Genomic DNA, 23,342 nt, shown 5'->3' with positions numbered 1-23,342 from the left:
ATGTTTCAAGGAAACAGCAAGAACATAAAAACTACAGTTAAGCAGCCTAAGAGAGCCAGTTTCTCTGCTAGGAGAACCCAGCAGTTGCTGTTTCAAGTGCAGGATCAAACATGAAATTGTTGTCCTAATGCTCCTCCATCCCTTCAGATGGAGAGAGATTCCTGGTATAGCTGTGTCTGCAAATGCACTTTGCATAAGTAGCCTGATTTCAGCTTTTCTCATCAGGGAGAGATTCAGATTAGGGGAAAGGATGCCACCTGAATAGCTGTGGGATCCCAAGAAGCACCACTGCTGAATTCACAGCAGTGAATCCTTGCCAGCTGCCATAGGCTGATTCAGGGCCTTCTGCTCTCATAGCTGCAAGAGCAAATGCAGAGGCTCCCAGACCATAGCTGCTGCCTGAGCGGCGAGGCTGTGCCTGAACACCTAGATACCTGCTTTGCTCTGCTTTGCCAATAGATATTTAATTACTAGACAGAAAAAGCTAAAAGAAGCAATTCAGTGCCTAACGGCAAGAGTTTGTTAGCCCTTCAGCTGGTTATTAAAGGCAACTCAGTGCTTTTCTCTTTGGGTAATCTCTTTGTCTAGCTCTTGAGTAAAAAAAATGCTACAGGCTATACCTCATTGGAAACCTTTCCTCAGATTTCTGTTTTTTTAAGATATAATACTTTGTAGTAATTGGTTTAATTTGTTCTCTTTTTTTAAGAGCCAGCAAAAACTCCTGCAGCCAAACCAGCCACCAAAAAAGCAGCAGCACCAGGTAAAGGAGTAAAATGTTCACATTCAGTGTATTTCTTGTGTTCTTGAATCAGTTTATTGCATCATAGCACCATCTGCTGGATTATACAAAAGCCACTGGTTTGGGTTTTGTTGTTCTAAATTATTGTGATAATTTGTATGTGTAACCTTTGCTAAGAACAAAATCATTTTGCATTGATCTCTAACGTTATGGTTGCTTCTTGTCGTCTCATGGCAGCTATGAGGTGTCACACTGGGCTATTCTGCAGGCCTAGAGATCAAAAAATGAATCTGAATGTAAAGAGTGATTTAAAGCCCAATATCTACAGAAATTAGTTTCCATGTGAAGCTGTATTCAAGCCCTTTGAGAAGGGGATATGATTTTTCAAAGTGCTGATCTCACAGTAGGTTTTCAAAAATGGAGCTTTTAGATAATCATATATATGCACAGAAAAGACAAGCAAACTTTTTTAAACAAAATAATGGCACATTCATATCTGAATTTAGATTGGATTGTAAAAGTCTACTACTTTTTATTGATTTCTGATCTCTTCTGCTTCACAGCCATCTTCAAAAATGCCACATGACATTTCTGCTTAATTTAATAAAACCCAATATAATGAATAACGATCTAAATATTCAGGGTACTTGTACTTTTACTACATTTTAAATTAACTAACAAAAAAGACAGGAATTCCCATGTGAAAATGTGATCAACATAAAACCATAATATTATTCTACTTTAAAGTAGGTTAGCTAATAGTGCACCAGGCTCTATGCTGCTAAGCTTTGCCTGGTGCTGGCATCACAGGAGTGGCAGGCTCACTCCCTCTGCTTCATCTTGCCTCCATCTGATCCCACTGTATGTGTCTATGTGGATCTGGGCTTTTTTTTTTTTTTTTTTCTTTAAGCTTGTTTGCTTGCTGTCTTTCTCTAATTCAGATCTCTTTCGTGATCTATCTCAGAGATCTCCACCAAATACAGGAATAATAACTTGCATCAATAGAGTAGATTGGGAGTTTGTCAAGGACCAGTGCAAGCCAAGAACATTTTCAGTTGCCTCTACCACAAAAGGACTTGCAGTCTGGAATTGCAGTTGATATAGGCTACCATAGGACATATTGTACAGATGTACAAGGTACTGTGTGAAACTGGCCTAAAAAGCACTATTTCCCCACCAGAGCTCCCAGTCCTTGCCTGCTCTCTTTGTTTGACACTACGTAATCCACACCATTGCCATGGCTTAGAGATAAAAACTGACCTAGAAATAAATGTGTGTGTGTGTGGCAGGGTGTTCAGTCTGGATCATTTCAGTAAGTCTGGCTCCACAAACATTTATATCCATGTAATTGATAATTTCTTAAAGCAGTTTTGTTGCCAAAATGTGTTGTATAGCTAGACCCTTAGATGTCTCGACAGTACACTGCAAAAATTGTTATGTTAGAACCATATGCTTATAATTAATTCATTCCACCTGCTTGCATCCAATATTTGTGTTCATTTTTGAAAAATATTCCAACGAGTCTGCTTGTTGGCAAGAATGGTGATGACAGTAATCTGCTTAAGATAAAGGGAAAAACTGGCATGGCTTCTTATGGAAAAATAAAATTAGTTTGTCTGTTCTGACACATTTCTAAATATCTAATTTGCCTTAAAAGTGATAAAGAGCAGTAGGCTTTGACTTCTACATTTTTCTTTCCCCTCCCCAAATGGCACTGTTCTCTGAAAATTAATTTACCCCCAGAATAACTCACCATAGCAAAATATTAAATATGCTTGTTTGGCAACATTGTAACTAGACTGCTGCCTATTAGCACAGTAAATTAACTACATATCCAATTTCATATTTCATTTTCTTCCGCATATCTTATTACATCACACCCTGTACCCCAGAATGCCTAAAGCTGAAGGTTTAGTCCTGTTAACAGACTGAACAGACTGAGAGCACAGCTGGTCATCTTCCAGTGCTTCTACATCACATATGTTCCTGGTCTTAATGTCATTGGTGAAGAAAATCCTGCCTAATACATTCTGCATGATTTTTATCTCCATATATTTGTACGGAGAAAGCAAACGAAGTGAATGTGGAATCTGGAAGTCTATGAGAGCTTCTGTGTCTGGAAACTGATGGCTGCTCTAGGAAATCAGCCTTGATGAATATCTGTTGCTTGATTTTCAATGTGAGTATTTTCAAATGTAGTGTTATCTCTAAGAGGAAAAAATTACCTCTCTGGCAACCATCTGGAACTGGGATGGAGAGCAGAGTATTTGGCTTTAGAGCAGAATAGTTTCACAGATATGTGCAAGTGATGCTATTCTGAAGGGAGAAACCAGAGTTGAAGATATTTCATGACACTAGTCTTCTTCAGCCACACTGTTTTACCATGTCCACAATCCAAACACTGCTGCCTTTTCCTCTTTCACCGCAGTGCATTGCCTCTCCAGCTGTGCCAGCAGAACAGGCCTGGGAGTGACCTAGCATTGCAAAATATCTGTCTTTCGTTTTTCCCTGAGGAGGGGCACAGGTTTCTTTCACCGGATTTTTTCAGGCACTCTGTGTGTGCTGGGCCCAGGGTGTTTTCTGGAGGGTTTCTCAGAGCCGGGGATGTAGGTGCTGAGCACCTACCTCGTCCTGTCAGACCTGCCCCTCATCCCCATCCACACGGAGCCTCACCTGGGAAGAGCTCCCGCACCGTGTCGGGTATTGCACCCGCAGTTATCAATAACTCTGCCGGGTCAGCGGTCCATGTGTCAGCTGTGGGACACAGATACATCATGCCTCATCTTGCTAAATTTGCTGGGTCTTTTTTGGTACCTTCAGGAAAGCGAACAGATGGTGGTGCAGGGCAGGGAAGGGAGCACAGGCTCAAAAACCACGCAGGGAGCATTTGCAGCCGAATTAGCTCCCCAGCAGGCAGCAAGAAGTCTCAGTGCCACTGAGCGTCACCTGCACACTCCCTTAGCTCTGGTCAGGGATCAGAACAGCTAGTCTGCGTGTCCCTCTCATGGGTTAACCTCACATTACAGGTAACACTCCTGCACCTTCTTTAAGCACCAGTGATAGTGCTTTCCCCTGATTTAAAAAGTAGATCTTACTCTTTTCAACACTGTAATAATTAAATCCTAATTGCAGTTTAGAATCTCCCTGGAATGGTCTTGCAATTTTTAATTCAATTTTACAGTATGTTTAACAGGGTTTGTACTGTCACTTAACTGCCTAATTACTGATCTTTAATGCCTAATTTTTCCCATCTTCCTCTCCACACACATGCAAAAAAAATCTTACTCGTTGTTCCCTTTGGGTTCATAACAGAAACTCTTTTTGAGCACCCCTTGAAAATCAGTGAAATTTAGTTGGGACTCAGAAAGAATAAAATAAGTATGATAGATAAATAGCCAATTTTAGTTGCTTAGATGTCAGCTGCATCCAGCCTCTCAAACTGACTCTGTCAGTTGTGCTAGAATTATTATTATTTTATTATGCCTCTGATTTTTCCACTGTTGGTAAGAAGCAGAAAGAAAAAAAAAATAAAGGACATTATATAGAAAATTGTATAGGAAATTAGTTCATGAGGTAAGTACAGAATAATAGAATGCAGGCTATGCTGAAAAAAAACAGTCAGAGGATCAGTTGAAGAGGTTCAGATCGCTCTGCCTAATGCAGGAAGAACTACTGTTTCTACTGGTAATGGGCAGTATTTACTTAACAGACAAATTATTTTAATTCTTGGTTCAAGGTGAACAACAGCAACTAAAATGGCAGCAGGGGAGAATCTTTGTACTTGCCATATAGTATAACCAGTGTTATTGTACTTAAAAAGGAAGAAATAACACAAAGTTTATGGGACAGCAGGTATGCTTTGAAATGGAGGAAAGGTTTATTAAGGAGCTGGGCTTGTTTGTTTCTTTTAACAGTACACTAGTACATAGAAAGAATGCTAAAACCATGTAACTTACAACAGATTAATAAAAATCAGCACATCTACTGAATAATTTACCAACGCAGTGGAACATGCACAATTATCATGGATTCTCTTTCAGATTTCTCACAGTCAAGTAGTTCTCTCAAGTCACGCATCAGGGTTGTATTTTACTTACAACGCTACACCCCCCACATCATCTGTCCACCTACTTATTCTCTTCTTGTGTAGATATATTGCTCAAGAAAAGAGACATCAAAAAAGAGTGAAAATTTTATGTTATATACCCCCACGGGAAAGAGGAAAAAGAGGGGAGCAGTGTTTCTTTCTCTTTCTCTCTCACTGTACATGGACGTAACCCTATTAGAGTTTGCCATCCTGCAATCTTTTCAGGATCTTATATCTGGGTGCCTATATGTGCCCTGAAATTTCTCTTTATAAGCAACCACTGCCCTCGGTTAGCATCTCTGTGTGTATTTCTGTGGTACATGTGTTACCAAGAAAATTCTTCTGGTGGCTGGAATAGTCTGTTCAGTTTTCTAGTCCCTGAAGCTAACCCTCTCAGACTTTTTTGCAATGTAAGCACAGCCATTCTCAGGGTTTATTTTCTGGGTTTACAGTTTAGATCTTCAGGGACAAATGATAGAAGTAACTTATTGCATGCATAAGGACAGGCTTTGCAGTTTATTTCTGGACAAGATAAATCTTCACTCAAGTAGCAGGTGTTTATGCAGCGGTAAACAAAATAATGAAACCCTACCTGTATTAATCCTGCTGCTCAGGGTCCTTGGGTTTAGATCCAGGATCATTCGGTAGTCCTTTTGAATAACAGAGGCTTTCTTTTTGGTCCAGGTTAGAATAATTCTTCCTCTCTTTAATTCACCTTAACTCTTTGGGAAGATAAACATCTTATCTTCTCTGACTTATTCAGTTTCTTTCTGGTTTTAAAGGGAGAGCTACAGGTTTGTCTGTCTTTGCACAGTAGGTGGAAATAACCTGATCTCGGTCCCCAACACCCTGCAGAAGGATAGGAGAAACTGGGTCTTGGTCCTCAACTGTTTGTCCCAGAGAGTTTCCACTAGGCTTAGTGAAGCCTCACAGCTGACTCTGCCCCGGGTCTGCCAGGAATGCACTGTACTCTCAGCAGCTAAAACCGTGCTGCTATTGCAGCAGTCCATCACTCAGCCACCTTTTAATATCTGCAGGAATGTATTATGTGGATGGAGACGAATTTTCAATCACTGACATTTTCATCCTAGCTCAAGTCTGAGAAAATATTGCAGGCTAGGACGTCTTAAACTGTCCACAGGATTATGTAATCTGGATCATTATCTAACTCTGAATGGGAAAAATGAATTCTTATGTCACAATATACAATTCCAATGTTAGAAGATTTTACTTTACAACCTTGAAATCTTTACATACAGGATTAATTTAAATGAAGCATGAAATAGGTTATTTCACTCTAAACTTTCTAATCTGAAAGCCAGTTTTTATTCACCAATTTTTAAAATCTTTTTGAGTAAATGGCCTAGAATTCAGGATGGTTTTGCTACTTTTGTTAGGATGTTGAAATGCCCAGTCTCATAGCCTGGCATACTGCTGGTGCATTTATATATTCTATAAAGTATCCTCTGTTTCAGGATCATATAGAATTAAAATAATTTCCTATACTTCCTTTCACATCATAGTGAACTGTGAAGACACTTGTACTAAAAAGGTAGCCTTGTTTCTTTTTTTATTACCAGATATTATTAAACACCACAGTCTGGTCTATGCAATGTAGCAAAGTACTGTTTTATTACTAACAAAAAGATGGCATTACTTTAAGAGTAAGGCAGGGGGAGCAAGTTAACTACAAAAAAGAAATTATTTAATACATGAAAGTAACAATAATAATAAAAGAGGGTCAAAATTAAATGCTATTTAAATACAAATCAGAGCTAAAATGATTATTTAACTGTCCACTCTTTCTGGAAAAAGGCATTTTAAGGTGTTTTGTTCTGAGGCTGGCAATCTTTCATAGCCCAGAAGCTATTTTGTGATTTAAGTGAACTTTTGGCAAGAATTAGGCCCAATTTCAGCAAAGCACTTAACATATTTTTAACTCTATCTTGAGTCAGCAAAGCATTTAAGCGCATGCTTAAACTTTGTTGAATGCACACTATCACATACACTATGTATATAATTATCTTCCCAGGCATTAGTCTTTTGGAAGAAATACCACCTTTGCTTTGCTAGAAAGTGAATAAATGGACCTCATCTTGATCATTGAGATCATTATGAAAATAGCTCTTAACTTTTAGGGGAACAAGGGTCTGGAGCACATGTCATATGAGGAGCGGCTGAGGGAACTGGGGTTGTTTAGTCTGGAGAAGAGGAGGCTGAGGGGAGACCTCATCGCCCTCTACAACTACCTGAAAGGAGGTTGCAGAGAGCTGGGGATGAGTCTCTTTAACCAAGTGATGAGCGATAGGACAAGAGGGAATGGCCTCAAGTTGCACCAGGGAAGGTTTAGACTGGATATTAGGAAGCATTTCTTTACAGAACTGGTTGTTAGGTGTTGGAATGGGCTGCCCAGGGAGGTGGTGGAGTCCCCATCCCTGGAGGTGTTTGGGAGTGGGGTCCACTTAGCGCTGAGGGATATGGTGTAGTTGGGAACTGTTAATGTTGAGTTGATGGTTGGACTGGATGATCTTAAAGGTCTTTTCCAACCTAGACAATTCTGTGATTCTGTGATTCTGTATATTATTATATTACATCTACAATTTATGATGTTCTTGAATATGGCAGTGTTATGTTTTAGAGAGAGAGCAAGTGGAAACACAATTTGTTTTACTATGATGTTTCTTAAAAATGAATTTTCTTACATCATCATACAGGTCTGCATCAACTATAGATTTGAAAGTTTCTGTATTAAGAAGTTGCAGTCCAGTATCATAAGTACAAAACAAGTCATTACCAATGGACAGTATGACTTTAGTCTGCAGAGTGCCACAAATAATCGGATGAGTTTTTTCTCTCCTATAAAGCTGCTTGGAGTGCCCAAGTTTGGAGCTTTACATATTTCATAAATAGTGGTTGCTGGGTTTATTTCATATATACAGTAGACTCCTCCCAGCATTTTTTTGACTGAGCTGCACACTTCTAGTGCCTTCTGTAACAATGTCCTCCTTCATGACGCTGCCTCTGCAAATACCTTCTGAAGAAGTTGCTTGTCCTGCTTAAGGCAAAGAAGCCTTTCAAAATATTAACCACGTGATCCTTTGATTTATGGTCTGAGAGCAAATATAACAAAGCTTTTGCTGTCTTATTCTACCCTACTCCTTTGGGCTAACTGACATCAGTACCCAGCTCTAAGTCAGGCACTACAGTTAGAGCTCTTGTTCTGAGTTCATTAACTTTGAATTAAATTTATTCCTTTAGAATCTCCCTTTAGAATCTCATTGCATTCATTTTTAGGGTCTATTGTTTTTGTTACTGAATTAGCTAATTTAATCTGCACATCATGTTTGCCTAATGACAGGAAAAAAATAGAACTGGTATTTACTTCAAAGTCTTCTTTCTCTTCTGAAACATCTGTTCCAGACTCATATTCTCAATGGGTTACAGAGCTTGAAGCAAAAGTCCTTCCTTTGTCAAAAGAAAGTGAAGTATGAACAGTTAAAGCATGAGCAAGTAGTAATGGCTGAGCGCCATTCAAGCTAGGACCACTAGCAGTGGGTATGCTCTTGTCATAAATCAATTACAAAGCAATATGACTCATTCTACCACACAGTAAGAGACTATTAAGAAAACTGAATTACTTTCACCTTGCTGTAGTCTATGAGCATGTGCATAACTGCTGCACCTGATCTCATGCTCAGTAATTTGTCATGTTGCTTGTTGCCCTCCTTTTGGAGTTCCACCTGGAGTGAAGTAGAAATGCCTCTCTAGAAGTGCTCTTTGTTCAAACAGATGTGGTCCAACACAGGATTTTTCTAAATCAAATAGTGTCATTCTACTCATTGGGAATTGACTGGAAATACTTGCACCTGAGCAGCTTAGTCACAGTTCTCCAAAGGCTGGAAGTACTCCTCAGACCCCTATTTAAAAGGAAATACAGGTTGAGTTTTTTCACAGGTAAAGACCTTCTAGTAGATACTAGCTCTCTGCATTAAAGAATCACAATATGCTTATAAATTACTTTTTTTGCCACCTGAGCCTTAACCTGAATGCCCATGCCAGAAATCCTAAGACTAGTGAAGTTAGTTTGTTCTTAAAACAAATTAGTGGTAATGATAGGCATTAATAATGGATCTTTTCACAAGGGCTCTGTTCATAACATGTAAGGTTATGAGAGTCCTTTTCAAGAGTGGTAGATCAGTTCTGAATACAGGCAGTGCCCTAGTCAGAATTGTAGGATTAAAATAATTTTCTTTTTAAGGTTTCTAAATCAAAAATATTTTTATTCCAATGGGAAATTAGGCATCTGTGGTCTATGAATACACCCACACTGTATATTGGTTCTGCTCCTTCTGATGGGAAACGAGAAGACCCACACCTTCCCCTTCTCATATGGCAAAAGTGATGAAAGTGTTGTTTTCCTAGAAGTGATCAAATATACTTTACATTTACATAAGTATGTTTTTCAAGAGTGTTGACTTCAACAACTGATTTATTTGCATGTGATCTGAGTCCCCAGGGAGTGATTTTTCTCTAAATGAGAGGAGCTTGGAAAGGCTGGCAGGACAGTCATCAGAAATCTGCATTTTTTCCATTTCTTCTTTATGCTTGTTTATTTTCTCTTGATTATCCCAGCTTTTGCAGAACTAACAGAACATTTCAGGTTCTGGAGAGGTCTGTTTTATGAGAGACAGCTTTGTCATCAGGCTCCACTATAATTATACTGGAACCTTGTGGAAAGAAGGTGCTTGCTTTCCCTCTGAATTAATACAAGCTGCTATTATAAAAAGAGATGATTGACTTTCTGCCTACTCAAGTATGGGAGGACAGATCCCATCAACTTCAAAGGAGGATCTGAAATCTAATAATGACCCCACCTTCTAAGATCCATATCCTAGGTACAGGGCTCTATATATTTTGATCAATGCTTTTCTTTTTCCTTTTTTTTTTTTTCATCTAGCTTGCTGATGAGTAAGAAAAGGTGTACTAGACTTGAATGAAGGTTTCTAGTAATCTTTATTCGAGTATGTCCAGATAACAAAGAAGATCATGTACTACTACAGTTATTTGAACACCAAGATGGGGTTTTTTGGTTGTGTACACCTGAGGAAAAGGCAGAGCCTGTTGACTTTGTTAAAAGATAAAGAGGGGTTTACCAAGGTATGACTCATTTAGGATCTTCCCTGTAATGACTTTGATAGCAAAATTGATATATGGTCATATGGGAGGATTTTGAAAACACAAGTGTCTAGCTTGCCTTTGGTGAGGACTGACCACATCCATCCAAAATTAGGGACCTTGGCCAATTTGATGGTGTCTGTCCTAATACCAGCTTCTTCTCTGAGCATCATTCATGCATCCAAAATTATGCTGGAACTGTAATAAACAAGAAATGAGCTGTATTAAAATGAATCTAAGGTAACTAATGAAAACAAGTATTTGAATATGAGGCAGCACCTCCGTCTCCTGCCTCTGAATTATATATTTATTTATTTTGTTATGTGAAATCACCAGCTGAACATGAGCCAGCAGTGTGCCCAGGTGGCCAAGAAGGCCAATGGCATCCTGGCTTGCATCAGAAATAGCGTGGCCAGCAGGGACAGGGAAGTGATCTTATCCCTGGACTCGGCACTGGTGAGGCCGCACCTCGAATACTGTGTTCAGTTTTGGGCCCCTCACTACAAAAAGGACATTGAATTACTCGAGTGTGTCCAGAGAAGGGCAACGAAGCTGGTGAAGGGTCTGGAGCACCCGTCGTATGAGGAGCGGCTGAGGGAACTGGGGTTGTTTAGTCTGGAGAAGAGGAGGCTGAGGGGAGACCTCATCGCCCTCTACAACTACCTGAAAGGAGGTTGCAGAGAGCTGGGGATGAGTCTCTTTAACCAAGTAATAAGTGATAGGACAAGAGGGAATGGCCTCAAGTTGCACCAGGGAAGGTTTAGACTAGATATTACGAAGCATTTCTTTACAGAACGGGTTGTTAGGTGTTGGAATGGGCTGCCCAGGGAGGTGGTGGAGTCCCCATCCCTGGAGATGTTTAAGAGTAGGGTCAACATAGCGCTTGGGGATATGGTGTAGTTTGGAACTGTCAATGTTAGGTTGGACTAGATGATGTTCAAGGTCTTTTCCAACCTAGATGATTCTGTGAAGAGCACAGTATAATCTCAATTCTCTGCAGAAGTGTCTTTAAATTCTTTTGATGGCTTCTACTCAAAAGATGTTCATTTATAAAGGAACTGGTATGTGTGGCATGATCTCATCAAGTAAGGGGTTTCTTTGGTGTGTTCTTATTCCAGAAAGAAATGTATTTGTCCAGTTCATTTTCTTTATAAATCAAAGTGTATGATGGCAGTGAGTTTTTCTACATTGATCCGGGAAGTAGAATGGCAGTCAGATATAGCAGGACAAGTATTTCTTGGGAGCAGGAAAACTGGAAAAATCTAGTTTGATGCAAAACTTTCTCATGTGGATTATCTCAGGTCTACCAATGTGACTAAACTCATATTGCAAACTTTCACTTCAACAGAAGGGACTAAAGGGATCTTTTCTGTATCTAGCTTCTTATGTTCACAATATTCTTAATGAAAGCATATCTTGGAAAGCTTTACCACCCTGACTCATTTAGTTTTAATTAATCAACATGATATTAAGTTCTGAGGAAGGGAAACAACAGGCATATAGCCTATAAAACCAAGATTACAAGACTGTAAGACCAGAATAACTTTCTGCTCTCTAAGGATTTAAGTATTCAAGACACTGCATGGAAAATGACAACAGTATGCTTCACTGAAATACTTGTAAAAATTAAACAACAGTACAGAAAACACCGTTTTTATGCAGCTACTGAATGCAAACAGAATGGTGTTGGTTATTTAACATGTGGTGCTTACCACAGAACAGCAAATCCACTTGAAATGTCATTTATTTAAACTTTTCCCAATCTGTGTGATTCCATATACAATTTTTATTTTTCTGAACACTTCTTGGACATGAATGCTTTATCTGAATTGGGAGATAACACATGTGCACACACACACACATATATGTGCACACATAGCTATACAAATCAGGATGGGCTATCAATTGTTGTGTCCTGGCAGATGGCAGAGGGTCACAGTTTGTGACTATGGATCCTGGTAGTAAAGTTGAAGTGCACCACAGCAAATCTGCCAGCTTAGATGCTTTTCAGCACTGTGCTTTAGGGCAGAGTGTGGCTTAGGGAAGAGGAGCAGAGGAAGGTTCAGGTTCTCTTCTGTCTCCCACCTGCACCAGGGGTCTCTAGGAGTATACCCCTAGTAATGGAACAAAAAATACATTTATATGGTTTTGTGGACATACTATACACAACTTTGCCAATTTTCATAAAAAAGGAAAGCTATTTTTTCAAAACATCAGAGCTTATAAAGATGGTGAAATGTCAAACTAAATCAAATCTCAATTCCATGCATGGTAGAAAAATAATATATTACCAGCAAAAATTTCCTGAATAGAAACATATTGTACAGTCTCATATACATACAAAAATGGTTAAATATAAAAAGAATTACAAATGTCATGGCAAATACCTAATGTGTCTACACTTGGCAATAGCTTTTAATGTGTCATAGTAAATACTTGTTAGTAAAAAAAAAAAAAAGAAAAAGACATTGAGATCAAGCAATGATAACTTGTAGCAAAAAGGAAAGATCTAGGTCTGAAATTTCCTGAAGCTTATAGCTCATGTAATGAAAGGTTTCAGTTCATTCCATTAAAATATCAGAGCAGGAATTACCAGAAATTCCAAATGAGATTTCCCCAGATATGCTTTATGTCAAATTCTATGTTATTCATTTTTTTGAATTTTTCTCATGGGAAAGGATCTTATTTAATATGCTTCTCGAAGTAAAACTATTATAAAAGAAGCTCTATAGAACTTCCTTCATGTTTGCAGGTTTTCAAAACAGGAAATAAAGCTAAATAATGGAAAAATTTATACTTTGCAAAAACACTTGCTGAGTGTTGTTAATGTCATACTGTTCCCTGATCTCATGAGAGCTGACAGATCTTAGAATGAGAGGGAAAAATAATTGCCTCGGAACCACTAAAGTCATAATTACATTTCCTTCAGTTTCCAGGAAGCTGTCCTGAGCAATAGCAAAACAGAAAATCCCATGAAACCAATCAAAATTCTCATTTCACAGAATGAGTTCTAAAATATCTGTATGAAATTGGATACTCTGAAGAGCACTTGGGCTACACAAAACCAAAGCTGCAGCTGTTGTTATGATTTAGCTCATTGAGTCAGCCAAACTACTGATTCCCAAACTTCTGTCCTCTCACTTTTTGCTATATTTCTCCTCTTTGACCTATACTGGGGTTGCCACCCAAGGTAGGATGTCATCAAGAAAATATAATATTTATTCAGACAACAAGCTATTTAATGACAACTGACTCTCTAGTTCCATCATTGTTCCATAGTGCTGGGAAAATCATATCGCTGGCTCATTGCTTTAACCACATCAACTTACTCCATGACCATTTCAACTGAGTCTCACCTCTCACATACAATGTGACTATAAAACATCTATGATATTTTAAATATGTATGTGTTATATAATAATTACATTAAAATGTGGTTTATATAACCATATTAAAGTTAGGTCCCTGATTTCAGTCAGCTAGTCTTGATGCTTTAAAGTATACATTTTGGCTAAAAGATATTGTTTATGAAATTGTGATGAAATTCCATCAATGTTTTTGGTAAAAAAAAGAAGAATAAAAATCCAATTTTTTCTTAATAACTCAGCGTGTGAAGTATACCTCTTTTAGATGTCCACTGTGCATTCAGTATTGATTATGAATTAATATTTAATACAAATGTTACTCATGTTAATGTTATTGGTCAATGTATTTACTTTTCTGTTGGCAGTACTTGTTCCTTTTTGCTTATTCAGTTCAAAGATAGCTCAAATTTAGGGATAGGCTTGCTTTTAGTGAGGGTACAATGACTTTGAACATGGAACTTTATATCTTGATTCTAGAGTGGAAACTATTTAAACATTAATATTCCTCAAATGTATACCACAGCACTGATACAAATATATCCTATAATAAGCATGGAGAAAATATAATCATCAGATACCAGTAAGCAACAAGCATGTATTTAATAGAAACTGCCTTTATCTTGTAATCAGTCAGCTCAGATACTCTTGAATTTAGGTAATGTTCCTGTATGGATCCAAACCTGCCCAGCAGAGCCTTTCCATATGCTGTTTAAAAGCATCTGCAGACATCATCTGCAGACAGCAAAAGCTTATCTATTTTTTTGCTACTGTGAACATCAACCCTGGCTGGTAGATCACGCTCAGTTTCTGAGAGACACGTTCAGTCTCTCCCTCTCCCCCCTGGTAGGCCTCCTACTCCTTCTCTGAGGGAGTTTTGAAGCACATCCTGATGAGATGGAAAGAACTGTTACAGAAACTACCATTAAAAATTTGTAAATCCCAGTCATAGTTTGCCAGAGGGTGCAGAGTTTAGGTGGATGAAGCTTTTCAGCTTCAGGTTCCAGATCCTGTTTTGGTGATTAGCTCCGGTGAGGCATGGCTCCCTCCATGCTGTGTATTCCTTCCACAGGACCTCTTCCACTTCTCCTGTGGCTGTAGAGCAACAGCAGCTGGACTAGATGCTCTGCTTATTCTCCAGTCTCTCCAGTGAAGAAAGGCAAGGACCATATCACAGGTGTCCTGAGGCACATACAGTTGGTTCACAAGCCTCCATTTAGACCACTCTGAAGTAAAACTGTAGATAATTTAATCTACACTGTTTCTAGAGTTTCCTTTTAGCACCTTATTATAAGAGTTAAATCCTTTGGTGCCCATTATTAACAGCTAATCTGACCCTGTTTGCACAGTGTGGAAACCACTGGAGAGAGTGATGACAACTCTAAAGGTTTTACTTTGACGTGAAGGAAAGTAGGGAAGGGCTCACCTGAACTGAGAGTCCAAAGGAATGTGCCACATCCAGCTGTTGCTAGTAATAGGAAACATGATTGACCAGGGCAACTAAACAAAACATTACAAGAAAAGAAATTTATACTTGATTTTTTTCTTTTCAGAACTACAGAAGAAAGAAAAAATTACAGAACCTGGTGAATATTCTTCCCTTTTTATCTTACTTTTCAACTATCCTAATGTTCTAAATTAATTCATGTCAGAAGTCAATATTTGATTTTGTTTGTTTGTTTGTTTTGTTTTTACAGCCAAAACAACAAAGAAAGAAGTAAAAGTATATGGTAAGACTTGTGAAAGACAGTAAGTTTTAGAGTTTCATTTCTCTGGTTTGATTTTAAGTTGAGACAGGATTAGGTAAAGGGACAAGAAAAGTGAGGCCAGAGATAAAGATTTGCTGGTCTAATCAAAGTTACTTGAGCAAATGAGTGACTGTGGAGCAGACATGCAGCCATTTGGTCTTCTGGAACTGAGATCTGATCAAATGTTGCTGAGGAGAACAACAAGGGTAAGAATTTTTAATTTCAGGTTTTAAAAGGTTTATCTTTTCAAGGAAGGGGGTCTGCTTGGAGGTTACAGTAAATGGATGGAGAACAAAACACAAAATAGGAGCTTCAGAGTGTGGAGGGGAGGAAATATGTGATGTAGGTTGTTTTAGGGTTTTTTTATTCCAAGGATCCATGCATTTTATTGTTGTAGCTCGGTACTTTTCTTATTCCTGACTGGAATCTACTTCTCCAGTTTATCCAAATTTGGGAAAGCATAAAGATTTTCAACTCCTTTTACAGCCAAGCTTGATGACTCATTCATCAAATGACTCTATTTTCTCAGATATAAATTCTGAGCAAAAAATACCTACCGCAGACAGTCAATTTATAGAAAAAAATGAATCTGTCCTTTTCTATGACATAAAAATCTGTCACAGTTCTTCAGAATGAAGGTGTGAATAATGAAGAAAAAGAAATGTGGTAGTTCAATTTATTTGGCTTTAGTAAATGTAATTATGAAGACTAGTAAACAAATTAAACTGAAAATATATGTCAAGGAAGACTTTTGAAAGTGGATCTTCCCCTGTATCAATACTGGAAGAGTTCTGTGCTTTGAGTTTTCAATAAACTAAAAACAAAAAAATCCTTAACTCCCCCAAATTACTGGAATTGTTAAAAGATTTCTATTGCGTACCCTCCACCTATGTTTGACATGTGCCTATTCTGAAACCTGTTTTCACTCCTTCCCTCATCCTCATTACTTGAAAATAGTAATTTTTTATATTTATACAAAAATGTTACAGCTCTTCCTTTGGCCTCTTACTAAGAATCACAAAGGAATGTTGTTATTTTCTTCTAAATATATTTTTTTAAGATGACAGGCAAATTCTAGTGGGGTTTAATAGATATACCTTTCACTAACTGAATAAAATATATATTGAAACTCCATATATAACTTACCTATTGACCTTGTTTTTCATTGCTTTTAATCTGCAGGTTAATTAGTCATCTGCCATGAGACTATCCAAATAAGCAACATATGTGCTTGTCAGTTTTTCTCTGCATAAAAAAATGAATGCCTGCTCTGCATAGATAGGTAGCATATTGGCCAAGGGAAGAGGTGTTAGGATCAATCTTAATGTCTTTATCCATTTCCAAAATTTGTTTCCTGGAATGTTTTATTTTACAGCATCTGTGGAAACTCTGAAGTCAAAAGGTGGGTAAATTTATTTGTTCTTAAAATTGAAATGGAAGAATGCTGTTGCTAACTCTACTGTTAATGAAGAAGCTTCTTGTGACAAAGCTAACAGTGGACTTTAAATAATAATGGCTCCTTCCTTGCAGCACCTCAAAGCACCTCTAGAACTAGTGTCTTCTCCCTCAGTTGTCCATAGACTAGACATAAAAACCATAAGGTTTTTGCAAAAGGCAGAAAGGAGAAGTAACCAATCTTCTGTAGACACATGATACAAAGAGTAATATTTCTCTTTTTGCCAGTCCAGCTGCAGCACAAACCCAGTGACTGAACAGTGTTCTCTTTAATGACTCCAGGATTTTTACAGGGAGGTTCAGGGAAACAGTTTTTGTTTTCCTCTTATACAAAAACTGCCAATGGCAGAAGGTGGGAGAAGTTGGAGTATCAGTGCTTGCTCCAAAGGTTGCTCCTTTACAGAAGGCAAAGGGAACAGGGATTGGTGAGAAACATCAAGGGTTTAAGTTCAAGCTGAGCAAATATTTAATTGTTCGTGTCAATGTCTGACTTTTTGCATACATACAATGCAAGATACTAGCTCCGAATTGCCTTCAAGAACGTTGCAGATATCAGTTGTATTCTAGACAGGAATGGAAAATGAAATAGCAAGTTATGGACTGCATTTCACTCTCACTCCATGTTTATTCATATCAATGACCACCTTGCTTTATAAACATTCCTTTTGTGGTGGTTTGACCTTGGCTAAATGCCAGGTATCCACCAAGTCGCTTTTTTCTCAACAGGGCAAAGAGGGGAAAGAAAAGAAAATAGGGAAAAAAAATGACCCTTGTGGGTAAAAAAAAAGCAGTTTTAATATAAGCAAAGCGAAGCAAAGGTCCGGGCGTGGAAGAAAAAAAAAAAAAAAACCAACCAGATTTATTCTCTACTTCCCATGAACAGGCGATGTCGGGCCTTCTCAGGAAGCAGGGCTCCAATACGCGTAGTGGTTGCCTCAGAGGACCAAGGGTGACCCCACCCCCTTCCTCCTTTCTCCCAGCTTTATACTGAGCAGACATCATATGGTATGGAATATCCCTTTGGTCAGTTCGGGTCAGCTGTCCTGTTGTGTCCCCTCCCAAGATCTTGCCCACCCCGTCCCACTGTGGGGGGGAAAATGTCAGAAAGAGCCTTGGTGCTGTGTAAGCACTACTCAACAGTAGCCACAACACCAGTGTGCTATCAACACCCTGCCAGCTCCCAACATAAAACACAGCCCATGAGGGCTGCCACAGGGGAAAAGCAATTCCTGCTCAGCCAGACCCTGTACACCTTTTCAAACAATTGGGACTGCATGTATCAGCTGCTCAGACTTGTGGATTGTGGTCTCCGAGCTGTCCACCACAAGTCAAAGGCAGGGAAATGAGAATTTCCAGTTTTAAATACCCCACTATCATTCAAACATTTTCTTTTACTTTAGAGTTCATCTCTGAAGCCTCACTCACACTAACCAGTAAATTCTGACACAAGTAGTCAGGCTGAATTGCAAAGCAGTAGATTCGTCTTCTGGAGCATGAGGAAGGGTTGCAGAATCACAGCTGTGGAGATTAATGTAAGGAAATCAAAACTAATATATTATTCCCTTTATTGGATGGTTTTAAGTTCCCTGCTTCATGGGCTAAATTCATAATGCTGTCATTCCTCTGCAGCTAATTGTATTGAGCAAAACAGAAACCAGAGTAATTTAGGCATTTGTTCTCATTATACTCCCACCAGACAAAACACAGAAACTAAAGGGGAAAAAAAAGTATGGTGAGCTAAGATTTTGCATTTTTAGCAAATTCCAGACAGCCAAAGCTGAAAATAAAGGTAGTCTTGCTGCAGTGGTGATTGAATAAATCTTTCCCCTATTGTTGAAGCCTCTGAGCAAATACATTATTATTATTTCTTCTGTAATGTTGTAGTATGCATATGAAGTCAACATTTCAACATCTGTGAACCCATTTCTGGCAAGATTGTGTTCATCACGGTCCAAAAGGAAGTGAAGCTGTTGTTTCTTGAAGAATTAAGTCCCCTTCTGCAAACTTGAAGTTTTCTTTGGCCACTACTGGGAAATGTTGTCATATACCTTTTGAAATTGTTATTCCCACTGATTATGTTTACCTTTTTATTAAAAGTTATTTTGTTTAGGTCAATTGTAAAGTTTACAAACAGAATTAGCAGGCGTTTTGAAACTACAGATCTTTTACCTCTATGCTTTATTGCTGTGAGTAGCTTCAAATTTTTCTAGTGAATACTGTATTTTATATTTATTTAGATGAGAAGCAAACATTTGTATATGTGATAAGTCTTCATCATGTCTCCAGCAATTTGCAGGATGGAAGCGAACCCTTCCTTATGAGCTATTGAATTAAGGGGCACTTGAAAAAATTTTATAGGAAGTTCAGAGTTCATTAAGGATAAATTGTAGGTTTCTATTATATAAAACCAGAATCATTCTGTTACTTCCGTTGTCAAAAGAGCAGTCTCACAACAGAATATGTTGGTCTCGGCCATCTTAGTTTTACCATAGGATCAGCCTAATGTTGAACCTGAAATTATTCTGCAGTATTTAAGTAAATAACAACTTTGTTTTAATCAGTCACCAATCCCCATTAAACAGAAATAACTGATGTTAGCTCTGGAGTAATTGTTAATTTCTGAAAAATTACTCGTTAAGAAGTGATCGAAATTTATGTTGCTAATTTTGAAACTCAATCATAGCCTGTATTCCAGGGGCAAAATGATATTTATACAAAAATGTTACAGCTCTTCCTTTGGCCTCTTACTAAGAATCACAAAGGAATGTTGTTATTTTCTTCTAAATATATTTTTTTAAGATGACAGGCAAATTCTAGTGGGGTTTAATAGATATACCTTTCACTAACTGAATAAAATCATTGCTTTTCAATCTGTATTTGTTTGTTCTTTATTGTTGCTCATTACTTGTTTCCCATTTTTCTTCTATTAATCCATTTAGATTTAGCAGCTTACTGAGTGCCATGTAGTTTCCAATATTCAGTAGCTGCTGGCAAATTTCAAAATTTTTAAGCATATTCATGGAAGACAAACAGTCCTGCTCTGAAAACAAGAGAGGCTTTTGATGAAATTCTCTTCTTTGGTAATTAAAATAATTAATCTGCTGGCATAGAAGGAGATCTGGGCCATTTCCACTAGCTTGTACTTCTGATGAACTATCAAGCTTATATGAAGTTTTGCTGCATTTTCTCACAAAAGGTTCTGTAATCCCATTATGTCAGGGAATTTTTTCATTTCTCCATGTAACAGAACAGTTCCTAAACCATAAGACACTTCTTAGGTTCATGATTTCTTGATATTAGTGATGTCAGGATGAAGAGCTCCTGTCTCTGACCTCAGGGTTCAGTGAGTGAAGTGTCTGTTGTCTTCAGTCAGAGTGATTTCTTTCAACTTTCCTTCACACCAAGAAAACATCTCAAAATAGCTTTAAACTCGGTGACATTTTGGAATGCATATTTCTGATGTGGATGTTAGTTATGCAACCTGACTCTTTTGGGATAAAAATATTCTGACAAATTTTATTGTAGCCTACAACTATTGAGACTGCAGAAATATTTGACTGATGAAATGATTTCCTGGCTACTTTCAGCACAAAACAATGTCTGCTAAGCTCTCTCTCATTTGATTCCAAAGAGCTTATGATAGAATCAGAGAAACAATTACCATAGAAATCACCCATTTGATCTACATTGTGCCAAGTTGTCAAGAATTTTGCTGAGAAATGACAAAATATAAATGGGAGTCCAGACTCCCTTTACTTCATCTATTTATTTTAAACTATAATTTACTGAAAATATAGATCCCTGACAATTTTCTACTTTTACCTTTATGTGCATTTTTTTATTTTGTATTATCTCAGTCAGGGTTTTCTAGTGGTTTTGATTTGGTTTTCAGCGGGGTTGTTGTTGATTATTGTTTTTAAACCCCTGATGTTCTTCTACTGAGGAGAAAATTATAATACATTATAATACAGCTGTGTTAAGCCATATAAATAAAACATCAGCTTTTCAAATTTGGAACATCTGTAATGGGACCGTTTTTTACAAAGAGGTCATCTTTCAGGCAGCCACTCAGAAGTGGCAAGAACTTTGAAAATGCTCAGTGGAAGGGATGAAATCTTGAACTACTCGGAAAACTTTTTCTGTTCCAATAGAAACAAAACAATACCTTCTTTGGAGTCTTATTCCAAACACCGACTCTATATGTGCAGGCTTTCTGTTTATACAGACTGTTAAAGTTACACCTATTACCTTGATGATAAAAGTCCTCTCAGCATTATTCAAAGTAGCTCACACCTCCCTTCCCAAAAGGGGATGAGGAATGGGGGTTGTGGTCAGTTCATCACACGTTGTCTCTGCTGCTCCTTCCTCGCCAGGGGGAGGACTCCTCACACTCTTTCCCTATTCCAGTGTGGGGTCCCTCCCACGGGAGACAGTCCTCCATGAAATTCTGCAATGTGAGTCCTTCCCACAGGCTGCAGTTCTTCATGAACTGCTCCACTGTGGGTCCCTTCCACGGGGTGCAGTCCTTCAGGAACAGACTGCTCCAGCGTGGATCCCCCATAGGGTCACAATTCCTGCCAGCAAACCTGCTCCAGTGTGGGCTCCTCTCTCCATGGGGCCACAGGTCCTGACAGGAGCCTGCTCCAGGGTGGGCTTCCCACGGGGTCACAGCCTCCTTTGGGCACATCCACCTGCTCCATCATGGGGCCCTCCACAGGCTGCAGGTGGAGATCTGCTTCACTGCTAACCTCCATGGGCTGCAGGGGCACAGCCTGCCTCACCATGGTCTGCACCATAGGCTGCAGAGGAATCTCTGCTCCAGTGCCTGGAGCACCTCCTTCCCCGCCTTCTTCACTGACCTTGGTGTCTGCAGAGTTGTTTAACATATTCTCACTCCTCTCTCCTAGCTACAGTTGCACAGGTTTTCTTCCCCCTTCTTAAATATGTTATCACAAAGGTTCTACCACCATCACTGATGGGCTCGGCCTTGGCCAGTGGTGGATCCATCTTGGAGACAGCTGGCATTGGCTCTATGGGACACAGGGGAAGTTTCTAGCAGGTTCTCACAGAAGCCACTCCTGTAGTTCCCCCTCTTGCCACACAAACCAGATACAGATAGCAAATATACTATGAATTATATTAGTTCTTATTTTTAAATAGTGGCCTCAATGCTTCTCAAGGATGGCTGGTTCCTTCATCATAATTGCACTTGTGGTCTACCACCACATGAATTTGATGTCTCTAAATACCTGATCTCAGAAAGCTGTATTACTCTTCTAGCCTGCAGTTCAGGATCCAGAAAATACTTGTATTTTTTATTCCATCAGTATTCTTGTTTTCAGAAATTAAACAAACCAAAACTGTGTCAGTTTTAGCTAAAAAGGATAAACATGCTTTGGAGAAAACAACAGTCCTCAATAATTCATTTTAATCTTATCATAGCTGCTTTTGCAGCAGATGGTAAAAATACGTTTTGGAATGCATATGGGACGGGTTTCTGGTGCCCCTTTTCATATCCTTTTTTCCATACTAAAATAAGCTTATTCTTCAAGACGTTGACCACTTTAGTAAGATTTTCAGCAGCATTGTGATATTGGTTTGCTCAGTGGCAGGGCTCAATGTCCAGATTCATCTAGGCATGTAGGTGTCTAGTTTATTGCTGATTTAAGTATCCCTGCTGATGTGGGCCTTAGTAACATGAATCTACAATAACTATTAAGGGACTTTGCTCCTTCGTGGCTTTCTCTGTGTCCAGTAACATCAATACAAAGTTAGGTACTTGGATAGAAACAGAGTACTCACTCTTTTTTATTTTCTCATGCATCCAGTCAGTCATCCTTTCAGCCTAGACTTGATTTTCAGGCAAACAGATTATCTGAGGTAACTGAGGTGCAAAGGTGCAATATTTCACTTATTTTCATGGAGTTTGCTCACAAACACCTGCTCACCCCACAACATCCTGGGGTAAACAAGAGCAAGTGGCAAGGGAGTGATTGGGGTGTGTGAGTTGGTCCATCCCACTCAACGTGAAGCAGTTCATCTGTCCATATCTGACATTTCACTGAATCTCAGCAAGCTTTCCTGCTGGGAACAGAAGATCCTTCTTTTGGCCTCCAGCCCACTTGCAGACATTGCAGACAGGCCATAGCTTACTAACTGAGCTGGCCTGCTTGGGCCATCATGCCTAGCAGCTTCAGAGGGACCACCAGGGCATTCCTCCAACAGCAGCAAGCACCCCTGGAGGCAATTCATAGGTCCTTTGAATTCCCTGAATTTCTCAGCACAAATAATGATAATACATGATCCTCAGTATTTACCTTAACTCTAAAAGCCAAGCTCTTAATTTTCAACTGTGATTTGCTGTAATAAAACTGTGTTGAAAATATTTCTGTGTTTGACAGGTTGAAATAACAAGCTGAGGGGATGTTATGTGCTGATAATTCTGTAGCTGCAAAGACGTTTCTATACTTATCAGATATAAATTAATTTTCACCATCCATTTTACATCCTGCCATTTATGCTGATTATTTATTCTTTGCACTACTTTTAAACAAGGCAATGATAGTGAAGCTTATTTTCTTAATGTCACATTTTTTGTCTCAAACACTGTAAGAGAATACCTTTTTAAATTAAAGCAATGCTTCTCATTGAGCTTAATAGTTATAAATTACGGCTACAAAAGCTTGGTTTTACTAAAGTGAAGCGTTGGCAGTGCCATTTAGAGCTAAACAAATATGTTTACATATTTGCAAGACTTAACCCTGAATAATTAAATT

At 38.6% G+C, this 23,342-nt stretch overlaps 1 protein-coding gene across 6 annotated transcripts in view; it reads left to right on the top strand.

The window, feature by feature from the left end:
- The window catches only part of TRDN (triadin), a 244,482-nt gene that overhangs the window by 146,140 nt on the left and 75,000 nt on the right, over positions 1-23,342 (top strand). For all 6 annotated transcript variants that reach the window (XM_074862417.1, XM_074862415.1, XM_074862419.1 and 3 more), the window contains 4 exons: positions 707-760; positions 14,917-14,949; positions 15,061-15,093; positions 16,487-16,513. In XM_074862417.1, the coding sequence (XP_074718518.1) occupies positions 707-760; positions 14,917-14,949; positions 15,061-15,093; positions 16,487-16,513 (147 nt within the window). The remainder of the gene's footprint in view (positions 1-706; positions 761-14,916; positions 14,950-15,060; positions 15,094-16,486; positions 16,514-23,342) is intronic.

The sequence above is a fragment of the Strix uralensis genome, chromosome 3 (assembly GCF_047716275.1).
Source record: "Strix uralensis isolate ZFMK-TIS-50842 chromosome 3, bStrUra1, whole genome shotgun sequence".
NCBI lineage: Eukaryota > Metazoa > Chordata > Aves > Strigiformes > Strigidae > Strix > Strix uralensis.
This window is presented reverse-complemented; position numbering and strand designations above follow the sequence as displayed.